Source organism: Lindgomyces ingoldianus (genome assembly GCF_010093535.1).
Source record: "Lindgomyces ingoldianus strain ATCC 200398 unplaced genomic scaffold BDR25scaffold_27, whole genome shotgun sequence".
NCBI lineage: Eukaryota > Fungi > Ascomycota > Dothideomycetes > Pleosporales > Lindgomycetaceae > Lindgomyces > Lindgomyces ingoldianus.
In genome coordinates this window covers 180,525-202,415 of record NW_022985188.1, presented here as the reverse complement: position 1 = coordinate 202,415, position 21,891 = coordinate 180,525, and the positions used below count along the sequence as shown (strand labels likewise).

Sequence of the window (21,891 nt, the reverse complement as noted above, 5' to 3'; positions counted from 1 at the left end):
GGGCTTCGAAGCTGTCAACAAACTCTGAAGTGAAGAATGTCTAGAACGGAAACCTCATTTTTAACGGAGCTTAAGGCAGAGCCTGACAGCCCCGAGCAATCTCTTCTCTCAATTAGAATTCGTTGACAGGTCTTTGCTGAGCCGGCTTATCACCAACGCAAATGCCTATAGGTGACCTTAGTTCCATGTATTGAAGGCCGAATGAATAACAGAAGCCCCTTATTCCAGTGCTCTGTCGGCCTATTTCAGGTCCCGGAAGCGATTATCCCATTGTTTGGTTTGATAATGATCGCTACCCATACAACTCATACATTACACCTCCGGCCTTCTCCTCCGTGATTTTGTGGCCAGTTATAGAGGCGTACATCTTGCACCAACTGAAAATGTCCGGATGTTGATGCTACAGGCGTGTGCAGCCAGAATCGGGTGTGCGTCGAAATTGTGCCTCCACGTGTAAGCAATCAATCCGCAAGATACAAGTGACAGCACTGGAGGTGCTGGTGAAAGCTGCATCGGTCTTTGATGGCAACTTCATTTCTGGTTTCTGGGAGAAGAGTGAGGATTATATATATATATATATATATAGTCCTCCGTAATGTCCGTGTCGATCGAGCAGGAATTCGTGATATCCTTCCAGTCCTTCCTCTACAGATCTTTGCCTCTCTCGTTTCATTACCAATCTCTTCCGAAGAACGAGAATCTGACTAATATTTTTTTTATGAAGTCCCGTAATCCAAGGTGGGAGCTCTTGCCTGACCCTCTCGAGTGATCCTCAGCTATCAAAGTGCTTGAAGTATTCGAGAAAGACCTTGTTCAACATCAAGATGGATTGATCGAGGGTTGAAGCACTATATTTTTCTTTTCCTTTCCGTGCATGCTTATGCAACAATTGAGTATGGCATTTTAATACTCTGAATTCGATTTCATCCTGTGGCCTGTACCTGAACCATTCGTTGCGATATGTTGTACCCTCAGTTTCTCTCTCCACTTTTGCCGTCTGGAGGCACTCCTTTTGCCACTTTGATAGGAATAATGAGCGAGATGCTTTGAAAAAACACGATGTATCAGGTTAGAGTCTATTTGTGATCTCTTAGGATAATATCAGCGGCCTGCTCTGCAATCGCATAAACCGCAACCTGGTAATGGGACGCCAACGGCTTCGGAATCTAGAAACGTCAGTGAAAAAATCCACTAAATCCTTCTTCTCACCCATGGGAGATACTCACAACACTTGCGTCTACAACCCTCAAGCTCTCTACTCCTCTCACCTTTAAGCTTCCATCAACAACTTTTCCCATGCTGGCTGTTCCAGCAGGATGAAACGCTGTCACACCACCGATCTTCAATCTTGCGTCAATTGCTCCATCTGTTTCCTCGTCGTCAACTCCATAGCCCTCTGGGACAATCTCGTTTGATACGATCCCCTTCCCTTGCGGGGTTTTCTGCATCAACTGGGAAAGAGTCCTCCAACCTTCCCGTGCAACATACCGATCCGTTTCCGTAGCATAGTAGTTTGGATCAATGACCGGCGAATCTTCCGGGTGAGCCGAGCGGAGGGTAACTGAGCCCCTGGATGTTGGCAAGAAAGGCATGAGAAAGGTCATAATAGCGGTCCCGTCAACCGGAAGTTTCAACCCAACTTGTTCTCCCCCGAAGACCGCATACAACACGCTCAACTCCACGTGAGTTCTCGGACCCTTGACGAGTGGATGTTGATCCAACACTTCAGCAGAATTTCCCTCATCTCTCGCAATTGCAGTTCGCAATCCTTCGGCTGAAACGGGAATCGAAACAAGCCAATCTAGGGGACCACCCTTAATGTATGCTGGGTCGTTGAATAGCGGACTCCCAGCTGCTAGCCCTCGGTCCGGGTTTCGGAGTTTCCAGTATCTGTATGCGATCATATGGTCATGAAAATTCTTGCCGACATCCGGGAGCTCGACTTCAGTTTTAATCCCGTGCTTATCTAGCTCCGCTGGTTCGCCAATCCCAGAGAGTAGAAGAATTTGCGGCGTTCGATACGCACCCGCAGACACAACGACTTCTCCACCAGGCTTGAGGAGATATGTCGCTCCATCTGCGCATTCAACCCCAACCGCTTTCCGCTGTGCACTTGTCCCCTCAACCTCAGACGAAAGCATAACCCTCCTCACTAATACATCTGTAACAACCTCCACCCCCTCCAACCCATACGCCTGACTAGCAATCTGCCTCCTCCCCTCCCTCCAATTCTCCACTAACTCGGCAATCCCTTGCGGATTCCCATCATTCCCATCCCTCTTCTCCTCAAAGCCTAAACTCTTCCACGCCTCCAGAATCTCCTCTCTAAGCGGATACTTCCTGCCCGAAGAACTCGGAGAAGAATTATAAATCGGGCCTTCGAAACCATGCTGTCCGGCATCAACACTACTATCCCAATGCCTCTCGCTCCGTTTAAAATACTTCAACATCCCTTCATAACTCCACCGCTCATCTCCCACCACTCTAGCCCAGTCATCGTAATCTCGTCGATCTCCTCTAATCCACCCACCGGAATTTATCACGGTGCCGCCGCCCAGACCTTTAACGGCGCAATTGTACCGCGGTTTTCCGTCGAGATGGACTTGCGGCACAGTCCGATAGTTCCAGTCTAACTTCGAGCCATGGAGAGCGGCGGACTCCCAGGGGATGGCGGTGTGTGGGTGGTTGGCGGTATTGGGACCTGCTTCGAGGATGAGGATGTGGAAGGGGCTAGTGGAGGGGTTGGAGTTGTGGGGTTTGGCGAGTCGGGATGCAAGGACGGACCCTGCGGTGCCGCCGCCTATGATTATGAAGTCATACATGGGGATGTATTATATGTTAGAGAGGCGGGAACTGTTGGCTTAGACGAATAGAAAGAGGAGCCTTCTAGATGGGGAGAATCTCAGCCAGGACCGCGATGACTGATTGCCTCTCAGTAACTGCGGAATACTTAGAGAGGCTCGCAAATATTGCTAGGACCGTCCCAGTCTAGTTAATCTTTGCAGGTTTCAATAAGTGCATGCATCGCTCTTTTAATCCCTCTACGCTTACATCCCGCATCCTGTGCCACAATCCCGCATTTCAGGCCCCCGGTTGAGCAATGCGGAGTGCACACTCCAGGAAATGTATTAACATACAACTGTCAGACAAACTAATAAAATTTTGTTCTCGTGCGGCAATGATGACTTTACTGTGTAATTATTTGCCTTAGCTGGGCCTCTAGTACGTGAAAGCGGAGTGACGACTGTTAAGACCGGGGAAATGTCCGGTCTTGTCCGCCCTTGGAAGCATCCGTAGCTTTACGATGTGCGTTGAAGGATGTTATTTGCTGAGGAATGAGGATGAATATTTTACAGCCATGAGGAAGTATGGAGAGCGCAAATTTCATCCTAAACCACTCTACGTTATTGGCATATTCTACAGTATCTAATGAAGTTTCCGTATGTATGTACAAGAAAGTCTAAAATTCAAAGTCAGATATTCTACCCAACTACTAAATCCTTTGCTCCACTTCAATAATATAATCATCGCCCTCCTGTCCCGTGACGGTAACTACCACACCTAACCCGGTATTAAAGGAAGTTCCGACGGCCAACGGAGCATCATTCAGCTCTCCACCGTTGTTGTTACCACAGCCATTAGAATTTGGCTTGGAATCGATAACGCGAATGGGTCCGCTGCCACCAGAAACCGCGGTATTAGCCGTGTACAGAAGCACACCGGTACCGCAAGCGCCAGCATCGATGCCCAGGCCAGAACGGACTTCAGCAAGAAGGTAGGCGGTGCCGTTGAGTGGCACGGCGATGGCCTTTGTCGTCTCGCCTGCGACTTCGATTGGGCTGAGGCGGTGCGTGGTCTTACCGGCACTGGCGATGCACTCGACCTGGTTGTCCGCGACCCAGCCCAGCTGCCACTTGTGCCATGCGAGGTAGTCTGGAGACTGTCCACCAATCAGGCCCATGAGGTCGAAACCGCCGACCCACTGAGGCACAGTGCCGCCAACATAGGGATACAAATCGGGCAATCCTAAGGTGTGGCCTGTCTCATGGTTTACTGTCTTGTATCCCCAGCTGAAGTACAAGTCCTGTCCGAACGTGACTGAGTTTCCGATGACTGTACCGTCTAGTGCAGTGACGTCGGCACTGGTGGCAGTGGACGTAGAAATCTCAGATGCATACTTGGCGGGAAGCACGTAGAGGACGTCGATCCCGGCAAAGCTCACTGACGGGCCGACAGCAGTCAGCGCGTCGTTGATGTACTTGAGGTGGGCTTCGGTCGTGAGCGCGCGGCTGTAGTTGTACGACGACGACGCTGCGGGCATGCGGTAGAATTTATCGAGCAGTGGTACTAGTTCGAGTTCCAGTTTGCCGTACGACATCTGCTTGTACAATTCAGCGGGAGCAGTTTCGACGAGCGAGTATAGCTCTGAGACACTGGTGTTGGCGGGCATGTCCGGGAAATCCACAAAAATGAGTGCAGCCCGAAGCTTGCCTACAGAAGGTGCGTGGCCCTCTCTGGTCCATGATGTTGGACGACAGCTAGCGCTCGGCCCGGGTGTCGAGGTAGAGCTTGATGCGGGTAGCGAAGTCGAGCTTGATACGGGTATTGAGGTAAAGCTCGATGTGGAGCTCGATTCTGGTGGAGAAATGGATGTGGTTGCGGTAGGAGGAAGTGAGGTCGATACCGGGGGGGAGATAGACGTGGTCGGAGGCTCGGGGGGAGGAGTATAATGCGATTCAGTCACGTAGGTAGTGACTTTAGCAGGTAGGCCACATGCAGCACCGTTGTTGAACGGGGCTGCAGAGACACCGGAGAGGAGAGCGGGAGCTAGGAAAGACAATATGGATACTGAACGCATGATTGCAGGAATTAAGTGGTCGCCGTAAATAAAGACTTCAAGAGAAAGCGAACGTCTGTATGAAATGCTTTGAGAAACTGTTAAAGAAAATTGCGAACTGAGGAAATGAGGAATGTAGGAAATGATGGGGATGATAGATAGTTAGAGGGTGAAGATGGACATCCTTATTATATGTTGAGTGCATTTCATGCCTAGTAGGCCTTCAAATCTTGACCCTCTATTTCCGTACACGGCGATGGCGACAGCTTGCGGTGGCTTGCTGCAATGAGACACTGTTCTCTGCGCTGTTGTCTGTGGACGGCTGGGAGGAGGCTGGATGCCAAGCGGCACCCTGCAACTTCGAAATTTTAAACATCGTATAAAGCCCTGTAAGGGAAGTTAATGAGCCAATCCGCAGCAAGCAAGGTACCGGAGGGGAGAAGTCATGGAGGTGAGCTTCTAGAATTTCAGGCCGCAGCAGATGGTGGCTGACTTTAGCTCTACTTGGCATCGCGACATTCAGGTCGAGCGCTGCTGCAACGGCGGCTTCGCCTCATCTCAGACCCACTTCAGTCGGCGATTACACCCCGGTCAACCCCATCTCCGATTATCTTCCTATTCGGGTAGCATTGTCAAGCCGCCTTGTTTTTGGGGCGTGGAATTGCAGGTGCTGGGCCAGAGACTTGTATAAATCAAGGCAAATAAAATTGCGATTTAATACCAGCAGGTAAGGACAAGGGAACGGCGCTTTGCGAAGAACGAGACTTTGAAATAATTATAACTTCCGGCACTTGTCGCAGAAACATCGCGATTCGAAACTTAGTTAGAATTCATTTCCTTTCCGAATACCACGAAGCGTCTAACAGTGGTTATCAGGGGGGGCGTATTCACCTACTACTAAAGCATGGAGGGCCTTTCCAGACATAGAGGGAAGAGAATATTAATAAGTGCGAATTCTAATTCGCCGTTCCTCTTTTGCATGCCTCTTGAAGCTAGAGCTAAAAGTAGCCTTTCAGCTATGAGAAGTGTACTATCATGGGTACCTTGTCTTGGCTAATTGCAAGGGCCCTTTTCCTCCTCCAATTTCTAGATCCCTCTATGGAGGTGGAGGATCCTCCCTCCAAGAACACCACTGGTATTTAATTGCCCCCGCCTCGAAACCTAGCCATAAGGGTTAAAAAATACCCCTCATCCGATAGCTTGACCGCCTCCTTCGTGAACTCATCCAAATCCTCCTTCGGCAACCCGAGCTTGTCGTTATCCAGCCCGTGGGTTGCCTCAAAGTGCCCCGGCTCATCTGGGAAGAACATACGCGAGTACAGCATCAAACCGAAAGCTGTGCGGTCGCCTGCCATGACCTTCGCTTTGCTCGATTCGAAAAGCTCTTTCACAGGCGTAGAGGAAATCTTCCAGTCGGAATCTGAAGTTCCAGTGGCGCGCTTGATTGCTTCAAACATCTCTCGTTGGGTGAGAGCGAAGGAAGAGACGTAGACGAATTCATTGCGGTAACTGGAGAGCGTGACGCTCTTGTCGTTTTCATCCTTTGGAAGAATGGGTAAGCTGAGGACTTCTGCGACGGCACGGCCGGTTTGAGGCCAGGTGCTCGTGTTGATGCGCTGATTGCCGTCCCCGAAGTAATTGACTTCCTTTGTCGCAATATTGATGCCGTAGAATCCTGGAGTAGACAGAGAGTATTCATACCAGAAGGAGCACGCGATACCAACCCACGAACTTACGCCAAGTTGCTCGATGAGATCACGGTCATTCTTCTTGGCAATACCGATCATAGTATCGCTGCGCACTTGTTCATTCGCTCCGTCGGTGCCGAATTCGTTTGGGAGAACCCAGGGAACTCCCGCTTCTGCGGCTGCCTTGATGATCACGGCGGATTGTTGAGGAGGGGCGGTCACTGCCATGGTAATGATAAGAGCATCTTGGCCTTTGAGGGCCGTGACGATGGTAGATGGGTTGTCGTAATTTACGGTCTTGACATGGACGCCAGGAGCGGGAGTATTGGTGCTGCCTTCGCGGGAAATGGCTGTGATTTTGAAGCTGCCTTTCTCGAGGAGCTTGTCGACTATGAATTTGCCGACTTGTCCGCCTGCCTATTGCTGGTCAGTTTTTGGGGCAGAAAAATTGAACTAGAAATGAACATACACCAACGATTGCGATATTCTCAATGCGATTCTTAAAGTTAGAGGGTTGTTGGCTTGCGTATTGGGCCATGGTGAAATAGGGAATGTCTCTGGTTTGACAGTAGAGGAAAGTTGGTGAGTGGGTACTAGAGACGAGTTTGTATGAAAACTGATAGAGTTCTGGTTTAGAAGACTAAGTAACAAGACCGCGCCGTCAGACTTTATATCCTGACTTTCCACCGCTCATACCATGATCGCGGTCATTGGCGTTAAGTCCGACTCGAAAATTGGTGCATCAACGGTGCGATATACATCATTGCGTTGCAAAAAGCGGACTTAACAGTGGACGCGTTTGTTCGAAGGACTGAAGCTGTGCCCTGTGTAGGCAGCGGTGATTGGAAGTTGGAGGGGCAAACACCTCCGAGGAATACGAACCAAGGTTAGCGTGTGATGATGACACGATCCAATGGTGCTTTTGTCAGGGCCGGTGGGTGACAATATTCCGAACGCCGACCGGATCATCGTTCGTCCTGGTGTGGTGAATCCGCAAGATATCGGATTCGTCCGTCTGGGTAACCTGAGTTTTGTCCATGGGGTTTGAAATCAACTTTCGGGTCCGAAACGAGGTGTCTCAGTTTCATTTACCAATTCTCATATTGCGACTCAGTCCTGCTCAAGCTAATCGTGCTGCTCAAGCCGACCACGCGCCCAGCATCTCATTCAGTCACTAGAATCACTGACAAGATTATCAGAGTACCATGAGTAGTCTATAGCCAAGGGTCAGTCCCTTGTCCACGCGGATGGACACAACTATCTCTTACCTGCGTTTGAGCTCCACTGCCGAAGGACATCCTGCACCCCCTTCCAAGTTGCTTTCCTCCCATCTTCCCTCTCCATTCCATTGTCCAGCAGCTGATCATACTGAGTATGGACGTGCCTGATATGAGCGATGACAGCCAGCTGCACCTTCTTCCTCATGCTAATCTGCGTTGTCCTACCGACCCTCCCGGAGTTTTTTCGGAATGCTCGCTTCAATACGACCTCGGTCTCGTTCTTCGGCATCTTCGGGAACAGGATGGTTAACTCGGCTTGGGCTTGATGTATGAGGTTGGCATCGCGTCTCTCGGTTGCAGCGATGCGGGAGGACAGCGTCTGGCGGGCGAGCGACTGAACATGGAAGAAGATGGACTTGGGCACCCGGATTCCGACGGCTTTCCTACCATCTTCGACAACGAAGAGCGTCTTTCCTGCTTCGTGGGTTAGACGACGGCAGTGTAGGGTCTTGTACTGGTTCCCCTTGGGGAGGAACGAGTAGCCTTTGGGCATGGGCGTCTTTAGAGAAACTGTAATTTCTCTCTTTGGTGCCATGGCTGATAGCGATGCGATGACGAGGATGAGCAATATCCTAGTGAGTAAAATTTAACAGTCGTGAGCGACGGCGAATAGAATAGAATGTAATAGGGTCATGGGGAGCGAGAAATGTCGGGGGATTCCGCGAATTTGATTTACAACATTCTCCTATTTTCCTCCATAACCCTTTGTTTGACCCTTGTCCTTCCTTGTAGTCCTTTTAGCGGTAACCAAGAAAGTCGAGCTGGTGAATGCTGGAAAAAGGTGGGAGACGAGCAAACAGAGAGTGCAAGGATGGAGACGTGAAGCGTCCCAAGGCCCCCTCACGCTAGAGGCTTGGCAGAACGCGTTTCATGTGACAGCGTGATGCACATTTTCCAACGGCTCAATTTCACCCCCCCAAGTTTGAAGGTTTACTTATTTTTTATCTGCCTAGAAGTCGAACGCGAATCTCCGAATCTGATTCTAGCCTATGCTTCTCGGGGCTGGCATCGACCTCTGTCTAGCGACAAAAGGCGAAGCTCGGCCCGAAGTTTTTTTCAATTTTTTCCACACCGCAACTTCCTTCATCCATTCATCAAGCACATTTCACCCTCCTCACCAAATTTGATCTGAAACATATCATCCCCAATTGTCATTGTCACCACGAATCTAATCACGCAAATATCTACTTTAAAAGGCCTTTAGCAATTATGTTACCTGGATTCGTGCTGGGCTTCGCCTTGTTCTCGTATATGGACTACCAGGTGAAACGAGACCGAAAGGAGCTCAGGGCTCACACTCTTTATGGACTGAGAGCAGACACTCGACGCGATAATCCTGAGCGAAGAGGAGCTTTTGGCAGTAGGTGGTTTTGGGCCGAGTTGCCTGAGGAAAAGAAGGAATCGTTCTGGTAGTCGAACACACCCAACTGAGCAATCGACTATTGGTCTGATGTTTCTTATGGTCTCTCAAGACGTAGAGCGGCGATTCCGGCGACATTCTGCCTTATCTCACGATTGGCTGGTCGATGATTCCCATGGGAAATTTTGGGACGGCCCTGAATGTTTCTTGCCCGCCTTCTGGAAATCCACCTTAACAACCCATCTCCCGGATCCAGGAGCGGCGTTTACTCCTTGCCATCGAAAATGGGACCCCAACGCTTGAAGCCTTGATGCTCCATAGTTCTTTTCTTTCGCCATTCGTATCACGTTTACTTTCAAATGCCAGCCTGGCCAACTACCATCCTCAACCCAATCTTTCAGAATCCAGCTCTCATCTTCAACAAACATCTTTGCCACCCGGACGAGTTCTTGATGCACCAATGGAACTGCGATGGTATACGCTCTTAATACTGACGCAAATATGTCCGAGGTTTCGCAATTCCGCAATTTAGAATCCATTAGGATAAACTGCACACGCTCAAATTGCAGTCTAAAGGCCTCGAGATAGGACAATTCGCAGCTCCATGTCTGTGTGGCGTTTGGATCGGGAAAATGCTCGTACCTATTGCCAAGCTTCCTGAAATCATCCTCGAAGAGGATAATGTTGATTGCTATATCGTTGAGAGCGTACGTCTCCAGCGCTTGAATATGTCTCAGCAACGGCCTTGAGCCCTGCCACCACATCTTGTCCCTCCGCTCCGTGAGCACAGCGTCGAAGTTGTAAGCGCTATATGTGCTCTCTTCAATATAAGGAATTAGAATCATCGGTATCCGAACTCTTTCAACACTACCAAAAAGTTCAAGATCGGAAAGAACGGTTCCTGTTTTTCATCCCAAGGAAATATCATTTCGCAAATAGGCCTATTCAAAATTGCTCGAATACCTCTGGATGAACTTGCTTTAAGGCGAATATCCACCTTACTAGCTTATCATGAATCCACAAAGGAAAGCCAGTTGTTACTGGATAGCAGACGCAGAAGCGTAGCTCAAGCTCTCGGAATCCAAATATTTCAGCAGAGAGTGCATGGTGGTATACCTCGACTCGGGGTTCTCTAGGGAGGTTGCCAAAGGTGAATTTTGTGCGCCTTTTTCAGGTTGTATTTTTGAAGGTGATAGAGTGTAGAGGAGGAAATCAGTGCGGAGAGGACAGTGCTTTTAACCCTGCTGCTCTGCTGCGTAGGCTGGGAAGACCGCACAGCTAAGGATGGGTCTAGGCAGCAACCAATCGATAAAATAATTTATCTTCCCACTACCCGCCTTCTTTTTAACCTGAGACAATCACCAATATTTGATTTTATCTCCCCTCCCACCGCTGCACCACGCTCAGTAGGCTATTCTCTCATTTCATAACCGCAGTCGATTTTAATCCGAATCGTATGCTTTCTCATAGGTGTCGCAAGAGCGTATTTGCATATCGTTCTCGGTAGAATATTCCCCGTTCGTAGACATAGAATGCTAGAGCTAGAAATTGCCTCGGACTGGATCTGCGTGCAACCCCAAGTCATCTAAATCTTCTACAAATTTTCTGAGGTATTAGGGGCGTCCTCATCGAGTATAGGATTGACCTAGAAGGGACTAGTGCAGCATAGGAGTAAAAGTTAACAGCGCGCGGGGCACAAGTATGTCTAAATTCCTTTAAAGTCTTTGTCTTTTAACACAACATTAAAGTATAATTTTGTGCACAAAAGCCGCAAAAGGAGAGCCTATAAGTGTAGGATAGAAGAACACTGTAATTCTGTGTAGATATCTTAGTCTTTCTTAGAAACTCAAGCCATTTGCAAGATAGAAGTTGGGGGTCGATTGGAGCTTGGTGTTGGGAGAGTGATGCTTGATAAGTTCGGACGAGATGAGAATGCATGGCATTCAGCATCCTACTAGTCTATACTATTACATGTCTTCGTCGCTGGAGATAAAGGTTTTGTCATCCTGGACGTGGACAAAACCCTATAAATTCATAGCCGCGCTCCCCCCGGGGTATTGTGGAACCCAACTAGTTCGACCGGACGAAGAGGGCGGACAGGGATGGAAGGGAGGGCTTTAGGGCAAGTACTTGTGGAGGATTTGGCGTTCCCATCTTCAACCGCAAACGTTGTTGCATTAGACCACAATCCAAAGAAATCATTTCTGTCTCGAATCCAGTGGTGCTCATTTGTACAGTTGCGGACGAAACCAGTCTCCCCTTTAAATGCAGCTGGGGCAAAAGTTTTATCCCACTAGCGAAAGAAGGTATTTGCTCCCTACCTTCTATATCAGGTAGAGTGCTACTACTTTAGGTACCTAATTTTAGTGTTTAGAATCGGTAGGCCGAGTACTGGTAGGTGGTGCGGTGATATGGAGTGCTAAATGACTTTAACTACCGTTAAATATTACTTGTAAGCATACTGGCGCAGCTTTAACCATTGCGCATCTGCGCCAGTTTTTATATTCCACAAACGTACCATTAAAGTCAACGTCTAATTTCTCTACTTGAACACTTTAACAGCTTCAAGCAAAAACACTGTGTTAGGAATATGATTCTGTAGCAAGAAGCGCTTTTCCGTTAATATTATTGCCCCATCATTCTGGCATTAGAACTACTATATATATGCTGGGCAAGCCATTCTAGTTAGCGTAGAAGGATGCTCCTCCCTTAGCCCCCTCTTTATCATCTCCCTTACTTGCACCTCCAGCTCTTTAGCACCCTTCCACCGCCTTTAATTCGTGTACGTAGACGCTAGGTTGGCCATGCGAGTTAGCTTATCCAGATGCCCCTTCCTAAGCACCCTCTTTCTTGTCTCTATTACTTGCATCCCAGGCTCTTGAGCCTCCTCCCACCGCTTTTAGTTCTAAAACATTAACGCTAGGTTAACTATGCTGCCAACAGGTTCCTATTACTTCTGTTAAGACTTTTCTATCTTCCTTTAATAAAGCCTTATATAGTTTCTCTAATTTGTTATATTTTCACTTTTTTTATGTAAAACTTTGTAAATAAATTTGTCACTTTTCTTATTTCTGCGCATCTAAGGGAGATAGTAAGCATTATATGCTGCAAACTAGTTTAATAGAAGTTTAAATGTGCTAGCAATTCCTGTCTTCTAAACCTTTCTACTACTTCTGTAAAAAACAATCTTATAGCTACGCTTATTAGTGCTATGGCCTCTTTTAATATCCTTTTGTTTTTAAATTAAATTGCTTCTATTCTAATATTCTTTAACTAGTCTTTATTTACTTGATAGATATAGAACTAGACTATAAGCCTTTTTTAACGCCCTACACAAGAGAGAGTAAATAAAGACGCTTTAACATACACTACAAGCAAGTTGCTTACACACCTAAGTTGCTTACTTTTACTAAGACCCTACTAAACTACTCTTTTTATACTAATAAATTTCTAATAACACTATTTAGACATGCTAAAAAATGTTAAATATAGCTTACACTTTAAGCTTTTAAATAAAATATAACACTTTTTAAGTAATATGCTGTAGCTATATATAAGGTTTTTAAAAAATAATAAATAACTAACACACTAGATAACTTTTATACGCTAATTTTATAGCTAACTTATAAAAGCTAAATTATAATAAAAAGTAAGTAATTATTAAGCATATACTTAAGATATAGATGTAAGAATTTTCTTTTAGCTAGTAACTATAGCTAATATAGCTAATTCTTTACACACTAAGTGTAATTTAGGTTATATTAGCATAAACTAGCCTAGTATATTTATAAAGTGTTATTTAAAGCTTAAAGTTAAGTTTAAGTATAAGTATAACTATATAAAAGCTTTCTATTAAATCTTTAAAGTAATTTAAAGCTAGTTTAGCCTTAACTAATATAGCTTAAATTATACTTAGCATATAAAAAATTAGCTATATTAGCTATAGCTACTAGCTAAAAGAAAAATTCTTATATAAATAGCTTAAGTATATACTTAATAATTACTTACTTTTTATTATTATTTAGCTTTTATAAGTTAGCTATAGAATTAGCTTATAAAAGTTATTTAGTATATTCGTTATTTATTTATTTTTAAACTTTATATATATGTTACAATTAGCATACTTAAGCTACAAGCAAGAGGTGGTGTAAACTAACTAGATTAAACTAAGGAGCAGAGGAGCTGCTCTGCGAGTTTAAGATATACCTGTGTGCCCCCTGCTAAGGCGCTACTTGTTGCGCAAGCAAGGGAGCTAAAGCCGCAGATCATGTAACGCGGTACGCGCTGTCAAAATATAGCTATAGCATATTACTTTAAAAGTGTTATATTTTATTTAAAAGCGTAAAGTATAAGCTATATTTAATATTCTTTTAGCGCGTTTAAGTGTAACGATTCTCACGAATCGTTCCATCTTGGGTCGCTCAGAACCTATCCGAAGGGTCCCCGTATCGGCCCCGACCATGACTTGATCCTGTCCCCCACAGTTACCCCTATTCCCTCTAAGTATTTAGTCGCACCTCTCCTCTTAGCTAGCTTAGTAGTTTTCTAATATCCTTTGTACAAGGCCTATAGATGTTAATGGCAATTCCCAGGTTCTGAGTCCCCACGCACTCCCATATGCTTCTAAGTGGATTCCCACCGCATTCAGACCCATTGTCTTGCCTGTGCTGTTACATTAAGTAGTGTTATTAGGAATGTATTAGTGTAAAAAAGTAGTTTAGTAGAGTTATAGTAAAAGTAAGCAACTTAGGTGCGTAAGTAACTTACTTGTAGTGTACGTTATAAAAAATAATGTTAAAAAAAATAAATAAATAAAGTAAAAGTAATAAGTAAGTAGCTTAAGTTATAAAAAAAAGGTTACTAGTATTTATATAAAAGTATAACTGTTGAATAGGCTCCAACAGCTAGCTGCTTATAGTATAAGCACTTAAGTAGCAAGAGTAAGAGTAGTGTACAGTGTGCACAGCGTATAAGGTAGGTAAGGTAAGGGCAACATGTTTTTAGTTTTATTACTCTTATCTTTCCTCTATATAGAGAAAAAGGGGGATATCTAAATGTTTACGCACAGAGGTTCGCGCACAAGCATTATGTAACATAGATATGTGGTCCTGCTTGTGCGTAATTACTTATATCTAGATTGTAACGCTGCTGCTGTGTACAGACACTAGCAACTTTTCTTTTTATCTAAAAAGTTACCTTTTATATGCGTTACCTCTCTTTTATCTATGTAAGTTTATTTAATTATATTTTACTTTTACTCTACTTTATTTATTAAAACTTGCCTTAGTAATGCTATATATTAAAATAAGCTAGTTACGCTATGTAAATAGCTTTATAAATAGTATAAAGTGTTTTAAGCTATTATTATCTAGCTTTTATACACTTACTTTATAAGTAATTTAGTAGTGTATAAACTATTTTATGTAGAGTTTTATGCTAGAATAGTGTAGGATCTTTGTATAGGCAGGTGCGTAGGGAGGTGTATATAATAAAGTCTTTTTTTTTTTTTTACCTTTTTTTTTATTCTTTACTTTCTAAGCCTTACTGTATAATTCTCTAGCTCTTTTCTCTTTTTATACAGTACTAACAGTGACAGATACCCCCGCCTGCACACACACACACACAGAGAGAGATGTCTCTCTAGCCTTCCTTCTCTACCTTTAGCGCTGTTAGTGCGGGCGTCTTTAACGTCCTTGTGCAGTCTAGCAGCCTAGGGTGCATCTGTGTTACCCTTTTAACTAGTTCTACTACTAATTAGTAGTTTATTTAGTGTTTTAGCATAAATATATAAATCTTTTAGCTTTTCTACTTTTTTTTTATATAAAATGCTAATTATAAATAGGCTAAAAAGCAGTATGTAGCAGCTTTACTATTTTATAATATTAATATTATTTTACTTACTAGCACTAATTTGCAGCTGTAGGCAGCAAAAGTTGTGCGTTATAAAAAGTACTTCTATGCAGTTCTAGTCTAGAGTTATAGTTAAGTCTTAGCAACTTTATATGCTTATTATTATAGCAGCACTACTAGTGCCTTTTTTTTTATTAAGTGTTATATGTTAGCTAACTTCTAGGCTAATGCCTACGCCTTATGTATATAGTAGAGCTGTGGTCTGCATTATAACTACTATATGTAAGGGGTAGTAGCTTTTTCTTTTCTTGTATACTAGATAAATAGACTATCTTTCTTACATATTCTTCTCTTCTAATCTTATAATAAGAAAAATAAGTGCGTACAATAAAAAAAACAAAAAAAATAGGCCTTATATAAAGGCGTTGTTAGTCTAGTTAGTCTAGAGCATCTTTGCGCACAGGATCTAGCTAGTCTACAGATGCTTCTATCTAGACAAAGAGGTAGTTAGTTAGAACTAATAATTAAAAAGCTTAGTTTAGTGTTTTCTTTATATATACATTTACTAAGTTGTCTTTACTATTAATCTACTTAATTTTAGTAATTTCCCTTTTCTTATATAATTTATAGAGTAATATAATGTTAATTATAAGTTACTTTTTTACTAGTAGTGCCTAGCTTAATAAAGTAATTATATAGAAACTTTAAATCTATATAGATTACTACTAAGATTAGTAGTAGTTTAAGTGTTTATATAATTTACTATAAAGTTATACTAAAAGTAATTACATTATTAAACTTTTTAACTATTTTATATAGTTTACTAGTAAAGACACTCCTAGTTACTTTTTTACACTTAGTAGAATTCTAGTGTATAATGTTGCCTAGTATTTTAAAGTAGTTACTTTACTTTATATAGTTCTTATTATTTAATATAATTAAGAATTTTAGCTATAAGCTAAGGTTTTTATTATTAGTAAATAATTTATTTATAAAAATAAACAGCTTTATATAATTAAGCTATAATAGTAGAAAGGTAAGACTACACTTACTATTATCTATTTACTATTAAATTTATGCGTTAAGTGTGTTAATGTTATTATATAAAAAGTCTATAGTTTATGCAGTAATAAATAGGTTAAATGCTGCTTCTAGTTAACACATAAATGTAATATATGCCTTTTTTACATGTTACTTAATATATTATTATGCAGCATCCTTATTTTTTAAGTTAATTATATAAAAGTAGCTTACTTATTTTTTCTAAGTAAAAACTACTATATTATGTGTAAGTTTAATTTTTTTACTATTAAACTTAATAAGTTGCTTCTCTGCTAAAATAGTTTTACTTTTTATATAGAACTTTACTTTCTACAGTTTCTTTTTTTCTTTTTATGTAAAATTCTTTGTTATAATACTTAAAGTGTTGTCTATCTATAAGCTAGTAATACTAAAGGTGTGCTCTTCTTTATTAGTAATTAAGAGGTAGAGGTTGTATAAAAAGATATGCATACACAGCTTTTTTTTATAGTAGTTATAGTATGTCTTAAACTAATATAGTTCTAATTTAGCAGCTTTATATAAGAGTTGTATAACCTAGAGTATTATATTTAGTAAAAAGCTCTAGCGTATCTCTTTTAGTAGCTTTATGTACAGCGTGTGTATAAGCTTATCTATTAATTAAATATATACTTATGTAATATTACATAGTTTAAAATGCATTCTGTATGTAGCTCTTAGGCTTACTTTTATAGCTAAGAGTAGTCTCTAGCTTATTCTCTAGATAGTTAGTAACTAGGTAAAAATTTCTCCTTTTTTTTTATCTAAGTAGCTAGCAAATACTAGGCAGGATTTTTTATATAGTTAGGTTGTTTTGCCTTTTACTTTTTATATAAAGTAAAGGTTAAAAATCTAACCTTTATACTTTATTAAGTTATATGCTATAACTTTAAAAGTGCTATTAGTAATTAAAGTGTTTATCTTTATATAGTTTAATTTCTTAAATAGTTTTCTAAGTATAGTAATTACACTATCTATATAAAGCTTAATAAATAAGGCTTAATTATTCTTTTTTTTCTAGGTTAGAAATACCTAGTCTAGACTTTATGTAGGTTTTCTTTACCTTTTACTTCTTCTAGTATCTATATCTTCCCTTTGCACTAGTGCGGCATTGCTATCTTAAAGGGCTTAGTCTATAGTAAGCTTTAGTTCTGCTTTTGTAATATTTTTATAAAGCTATTCTTTTTTCCTTTTCTTTAGAAGATCCCTTTATATAAGAATTAGTTTATCTAGGTTATCTATTATAAGTAGGTTATTTTTTTTCTTTTCTTTATAGTATAGTTTAACCTGTGTATATTAGAGCTTTAGTAGGCTATTTTTTTTAATAATAATATCTCTTTTTTTAATGCTCTTAATCTTATATAGGCTAGTCTAGCCTTTTTTCTCCCTCTATGCTATAATTTTTAAGCTAAGGGGAAAGTTAAAAACTTTATATATTATAAAGCTATTATAAGTGTTAATTACATAATTAATATTTACTTTTACATAGTTTTTTTAAAGTATCTTTATTACTTTTTATATAGCACTTGCTTATGTAATAATGTCTAGTAATAGTAAAAAGTTTAGGTTAATTCTTAGGTATACTTTAAAGACTAGCAGCGTAGGTACTAGACTGTGTAGGCTAGCTGTGTTGTTTAGAGCCTTAACTGCTATCTATAGAATAGCCTTATTATCTGTACAGTTACCTAGCTTAGTCTTTAGGATGTTAAACACTTGTTAAAAAGGTGTATGCGCGCGCTTAACTTTTCTAACTACTTAATATACTTCTATAGGCATCTACCTGCATATAGCTTCTATAATCTTTACATAAGCTTAAAAATCCTCTAAAGTAAAGTTTATACTAGAGTTATATATAATGTAGTCTAGAGGTTCTTAATAAGTGTTAATCTAGCATTTACATAGTGCATTCTAGGTATTTTATGTAGACATAGATTTTAGAAATGTAGCAGCCTAAAATAATGTGTTTATATTAATAATATATAAAACATTTTTATTATTAATTTATATAATATTAATAATAACTTTATAGTTAAAGTAGGTGTTATTCTTAATTATAAACTTAAATCTTTATAGAGCCTAGTTATATAATTAGTAGAGGTAGTAAAACTTCTTAATCTCTTCTAGCACTGCAGTATTAACATTATAGCTAGCGCTAGTTAGCATCTTCTAGAGTCTCTCTATGTAGAGGTGTCTAAATTAGTAGTAGAGGCAGTAAAGTTTTAATTTAGTAAAGAAAGATATAAATTCTTCTTTACTAATATTAAAAAAAAAGTGTCTTTATTTTTATATAATAAAAATAGTAGTTTTGTCTTTATATATAATAACATTTAAAATATTATTAAAGTATACCCTAAGTTAGTTAGCATCTACTAGTAATAGTAAAAATAGTGTTAAAGTCTTTAAAATATAGTATGTAACTAGACTAATTAAGTTTTAGATTTATATAGTACTAATTAATCTTTTTAGTGTCTAGCTTTTAAAGCTAATATTTATTTAGCTAAGTGTCTAATTAATTTTTATACATAGGTTCTCTTATATGTACGCCTTAAGTTAGGACTTACTAATAGTAGAGATTTTTACTGCGCCTGTGTCTTATAGTTTACCTTAGTATACTATATAGTATTAGTTATTAAGGATAAACTGCTTAGCATATTTCTTAGGTTTAATGCTGTAGATGTCCTTTTCTGTTACACAGTATAAATAAGTAGTAAAGGTAAAGTAGTTAATAGCTTTTTTAGCATTTTTACTTTTTTTTTTTTTTTTTTAAGGTAACCTTTAAAGTCTTAGATATATAAAGTAATAGCTTTATATAATAAAGTCTTATTATAAAAATTTTTATATAAGGCAACATACTAGTTCTTTGCTTATGTATAGTTATTATAAAGGTAGTTTAATAACTAATATTTTTTTTATAGCAGACAAAGCACTTCTTTGTCTGCGTGTAGTTGTCTTTAGATTGTAGCCTAAACCTAGATAAAGATCTTCTATATTGTCCTTTTTTACACAGAGAGAGGCTTTCTTCTTGTTATGTAGAGTTGTATTAGTAGTTTATGTAGTATGCATTAGGCAGTTTCTAGAGGTATTAGTTTACCCTTTAGTCTATAGTAACTTAGAGTAATGCCTGTAAGTTACTAAATAAAGCTTTACATAAGGGCTTAATAGTAAACATAGCATGTTCTAGTTTTAGTTATCCTTAATAAGCTTATATAATAGCAGTGTACAGTAAAACATCTTTTTAAAATTCTATTTTTAGTGCTTTTTATATAAGCATAAGTTTTTTAATTATTATTTTAAAGACTTTATATAAACTTTTATTAAAGTTCTTTTATTAGTATTATATAAAAGTTATTATTGTCTAGTCTATCTAGTACTAGCTATAGTTTACATTAGTGTTAAAGTAACTACTTAAGGTGTTATATAAATGCTTCTAGTTATGTCTAAAGCTTATGTTATGTATATAGTACATATTTGCCTAACCTTTTAAGATATCTAGAAAGATGTTTGTGTACTAAGTTTTCTAAATATTTAGCTATTAACATAAATTAATACAATTTTTTATTTTATTTATAAAAATGTTATATAGTTAACTTATATAGTTATTATTTTTTTTATACTTTTTAAAATTATATAATTTTATCTACTAACGTACTTCATGGGCGAGTTGCTCACACACCTAAGTTGCTTACTTTTGCTAAGACCCCACTAAACTACCCTTCCTACACTAATGCATTCCCCACAACACTACTTAGACGCGCTAAAAGAATGTTAGATACAGCTTACACTCTAAGCTTTTAAATAAAACATAAAACTCTTAAAAAAATGTGCTATAGCTATGTGTAAAGTCCTATAAAAAACAATAAATAACTATAGCGCTAGATAACCTTTACAAGCTAATTCTACAGCTAAATTATAAAGGCTAGGCAATAAAAAGAAGCAGGTAATTATTAAGACTATACTTAAGCTATATGCACAAGGAATTTCCCCTTAGATAGCATTTATAGCTAATATAGCTAATTCTTTGCGCGCTAAGCGTAATCTAGGCTATGTTTGCATAAACTAGCCTAGTACGTTTGTAAAGCGTTATTTAGAGCTTAAAGTAACATTTAAGCGTAAGTACAACTATAAAAGAGCTTTCTATAAGAGTCCTAGAGTAATTTAGAGCAGGTTTAGCCTTATAGAGAATATTAAAGCTAAGTATAGCATCTAGAATAATAACATGTACAACTTTAGTAAGATAGGGTTTATAATTAGCTAGATATTTTTTAACTATACTTACGCTTAAAACTTTACTTTAAGCTTTAAATAACACTTTATAAATGTACTAGGCTAGTTTATGCAAACATAGCCTAGATTACGCTTAGCGCGTAAAGAATTAGCTATATTAGCTATAAATGCTATCTAAGGGGAAATTCCTTGCGCATATAGCTTAAGTATAGTCTTAATAATCACCTGCTCCTTTTTATTACCTAGCCTTTATAATTTAGCTGTAGAATTAGCTTATAAAAGTTGTCTAGCGCTGTAGTTATTTATTATCTTTTATAGAACTTTACACATAGCTATAGCATATTTCTTTAAAAGTTTTATGTCTTATTTAAAAGCTTAGAGCGTAAGCTGTATCTAATGTTCTTTTAGCGCGTCTAAGTAGTGTTGTGGGGAATGCATTAGTGTAGAAAGGGTAGTTTAGTAGGGTCTTAGCAAAAGTAAGCAACTTAGGTGTGTGAGCAACTTGCCTATAAAGTACGTTAAAAGTTTTTTTTTAGTAGTTTCCCTCTAGAGTAGAAGTTTATACAGGTTGTAATGTAGTATAGATTGTGCAGGTGGTATTAGTGGTGCATACACTACTGCAGGCGGTGGTGTGTACGATTAAGGGTGTGGAGCAGGCGTTAGGTAGGGTAGCATGTATTGTTTATACAGTAATTAGTGTAGTGCTAGCTAAAGTGTAGGAGTAAGTAATGCTAGTATGTTTAGTGTTAATAGCAGCATTATGTTTAGTCTACTTCTATGCAGAGCCTTATATAGTAATAAAGGTTATGTATAAAGCTTTTCTAGTATAATTACTTTTTTTTATACTATATTATACAGCTTTTAGGCTTAGGTACCTTTAGTGCTTAGCTATAGTGTGATTTCTTTGTTCTTTAGCACTTATATAAGCTCTCTTTTAAACGCATAGCTAAGTGCTAAGAAGTCTTATAGTGTCTATTTTTTAAAATTCTCTATGTACGCACTTAAAAGGGTAGCGCCCTTTTAAGTTGTTATATGTAGATTAGTAATTATATAACTTACATATAATTAAGTCTATAAGCTTGTTAAAGCTTTTAACATATTAATTTTATTATTTTAGTACTTTAGGCTAGTTTTATTTTATAGTGTTGCCTCTAATATTTCTATGTCCTTTATAAGTTATTTATATAATAAAAATTATTTCTTATTTTTTTTATTATTATATAAAGTTGTTAGTTACTAATAAGATTTTATTATAATAGTATAGTTAATTACTTTTCTAGTAGATTGTGTAGGTACTGCTGTTATCTAGCTGCTAGGTTGTGCAGCTTTAATAGCTTTAGTGTGCGCCTTATACTATCTTCTCTTTACTTTGTACAGTAGCAGAGCTTACTATATAATGTAAAGGATTAATCTACTATTCTAAAAAATAAGTAACTAAATAAAGTACCTTATAAAGTATAAGTGCTTTGTTATTACTCTTTCTAAAAGATAAGTAATAAAACAAAGTGCCTTACAAGGCGTAGAGTTAATTGCTTATGCAGTAAATTGCGCAGGTACTGCTGTTGTCTAGCTGCTAGGTTGTGCAGCTTTAAT

The 21,891-nt window shown here is 39.4% G+C and overlaps 6 protein-coding genes across 6 annotated transcripts; 1 reads left to right on the top strand and 5 right to left on the bottom strand.

Annotated features, from left to right (window-relative positions):
* Window positions 1–1,076: 1,076 nt before the first annotated feature.
* BDR25DRAFT_344569 (putative glucose dehydrogenase) lies at window positions 1,077–2,822 on the bottom strand (the record flags this gene model as incomplete). Its single annotated transcript, XM_033693950.1, has 2 exons — window positions 1,077–1,166; window positions 1,269–2,822. 2 exons carry the CDS (start codon window positions 2,820–2,822, stop codon window positions 1,077–1,079), a joined length of 1,644 nt encoding a protein of 547 aa, XP_033544622.1.
* A 606-nt stretch (window positions 2,823–3,428) lies between these two features.
* On the bottom strand, window positions 3,429–5,272 carry BDR25DRAFT_305269 (M6 metalloprotease). The gene has a single exon (XM_033690379.1). The coding sequence runs from the start codon at window positions 4,856–4,858 to the stop codon at window positions 3,494–3,496; it is 1,365 nt and encodes a 454-aa protein (XP_033544621.1). The 5' UTR covers window positions 4,859–5,272; the 3' UTR covers window positions 3,429–3,493.
* Window positions 5,240–5,764, top strand: BDR25DRAFT_358059 (uncharacterized protein; the record flags this gene model as incomplete). The annotated part of the gene is made up of 3 exons (XM_033695881.1): window positions 5,240–5,288; window positions 5,336–5,564; window positions 5,638–5,764. The coding sequence occupies 3 exons, from the start codon at window positions 5,240–5,242 to the stop codon at window positions 5,762–5,764; spliced, it is 405 nt and encodes a 134-aa protein (XP_033544620.1).
* Window positions 5,765–5,976: 212 nt separating this feature from the next.
* BDR25DRAFT_233520 (putative oxidoreductase CipA) lies at window positions 5,977–7,063 on the bottom strand (the record flags this gene model as incomplete). The annotated part of the gene is made up of 2 exons (XM_033685442.1): window positions 5,977–6,942; window positions 6,995–7,063. The coding sequence occupies 2 exons, from the start codon at window positions 7,061–7,063 to the stop codon at window positions 5,977–5,979; spliced, it is 1,035 nt and encodes a 344-aa protein (XP_033544619.1).
* A 575-nt stretch (window positions 7,064–7,638) lies between these two features.
* BDR25DRAFT_59551 (uncharacterized protein) lies at window positions 7,639–8,749 on the bottom strand. The gene has a single exon (XM_033698791.1). It carries the CDS (start codon window positions 8,338–8,340, stop codon window positions 7,783–7,785), a length of 558 nt encoding a protein of 185 aa, XP_033544618.1. The 5' UTR covers window positions 8,341–8,749; the 3' UTR covers window positions 7,639–7,782.
* A 555-nt stretch (window positions 8,750–9,304) lies between these two features.
* Window positions 9,305–10,276, bottom strand: BDR25DRAFT_305266 (uncharacterized protein). The gene has a single exon (XM_033690378.1). The coding sequence runs from the start codon at window positions 10,008–10,010 to the stop codon at window positions 9,315–9,317; it is 696 nt and encodes a 231-aa protein (XP_033544617.1). The 5' UTR covers window positions 10,011–10,276; the 3' UTR covers window positions 9,305–9,314.
* Between the last annotated feature and the right edge of the window lie 11,615 nt (window positions 10,277–21,891).

What these genes read in the sequence shown, in the direction of transcription:
- BDR25DRAFT_305269 (XM_033690379.1), bottom strand. Translation starts at nt 4,858, where the DNA reads ATGCGTTCAGTATCCATATTGTCTTTCCTAGCTCCCGCTCTCCTCTCC.
- BDR25DRAFT_59551 (XM_033698791.1), bottom strand. Translation starts at nt 8,340, where the DNA reads ATGGCACCAAAGAGAGAAATTACAGTTTCTCTAAAGACGCCCATGCCC.
- BDR25DRAFT_305266 (XM_033690378.1), bottom strand. Translation starts at nt 10,010, where the DNA reads ATGATTCTAATTCCTTATATTGAAGAGAGCACATATAGCGCTTACAAC.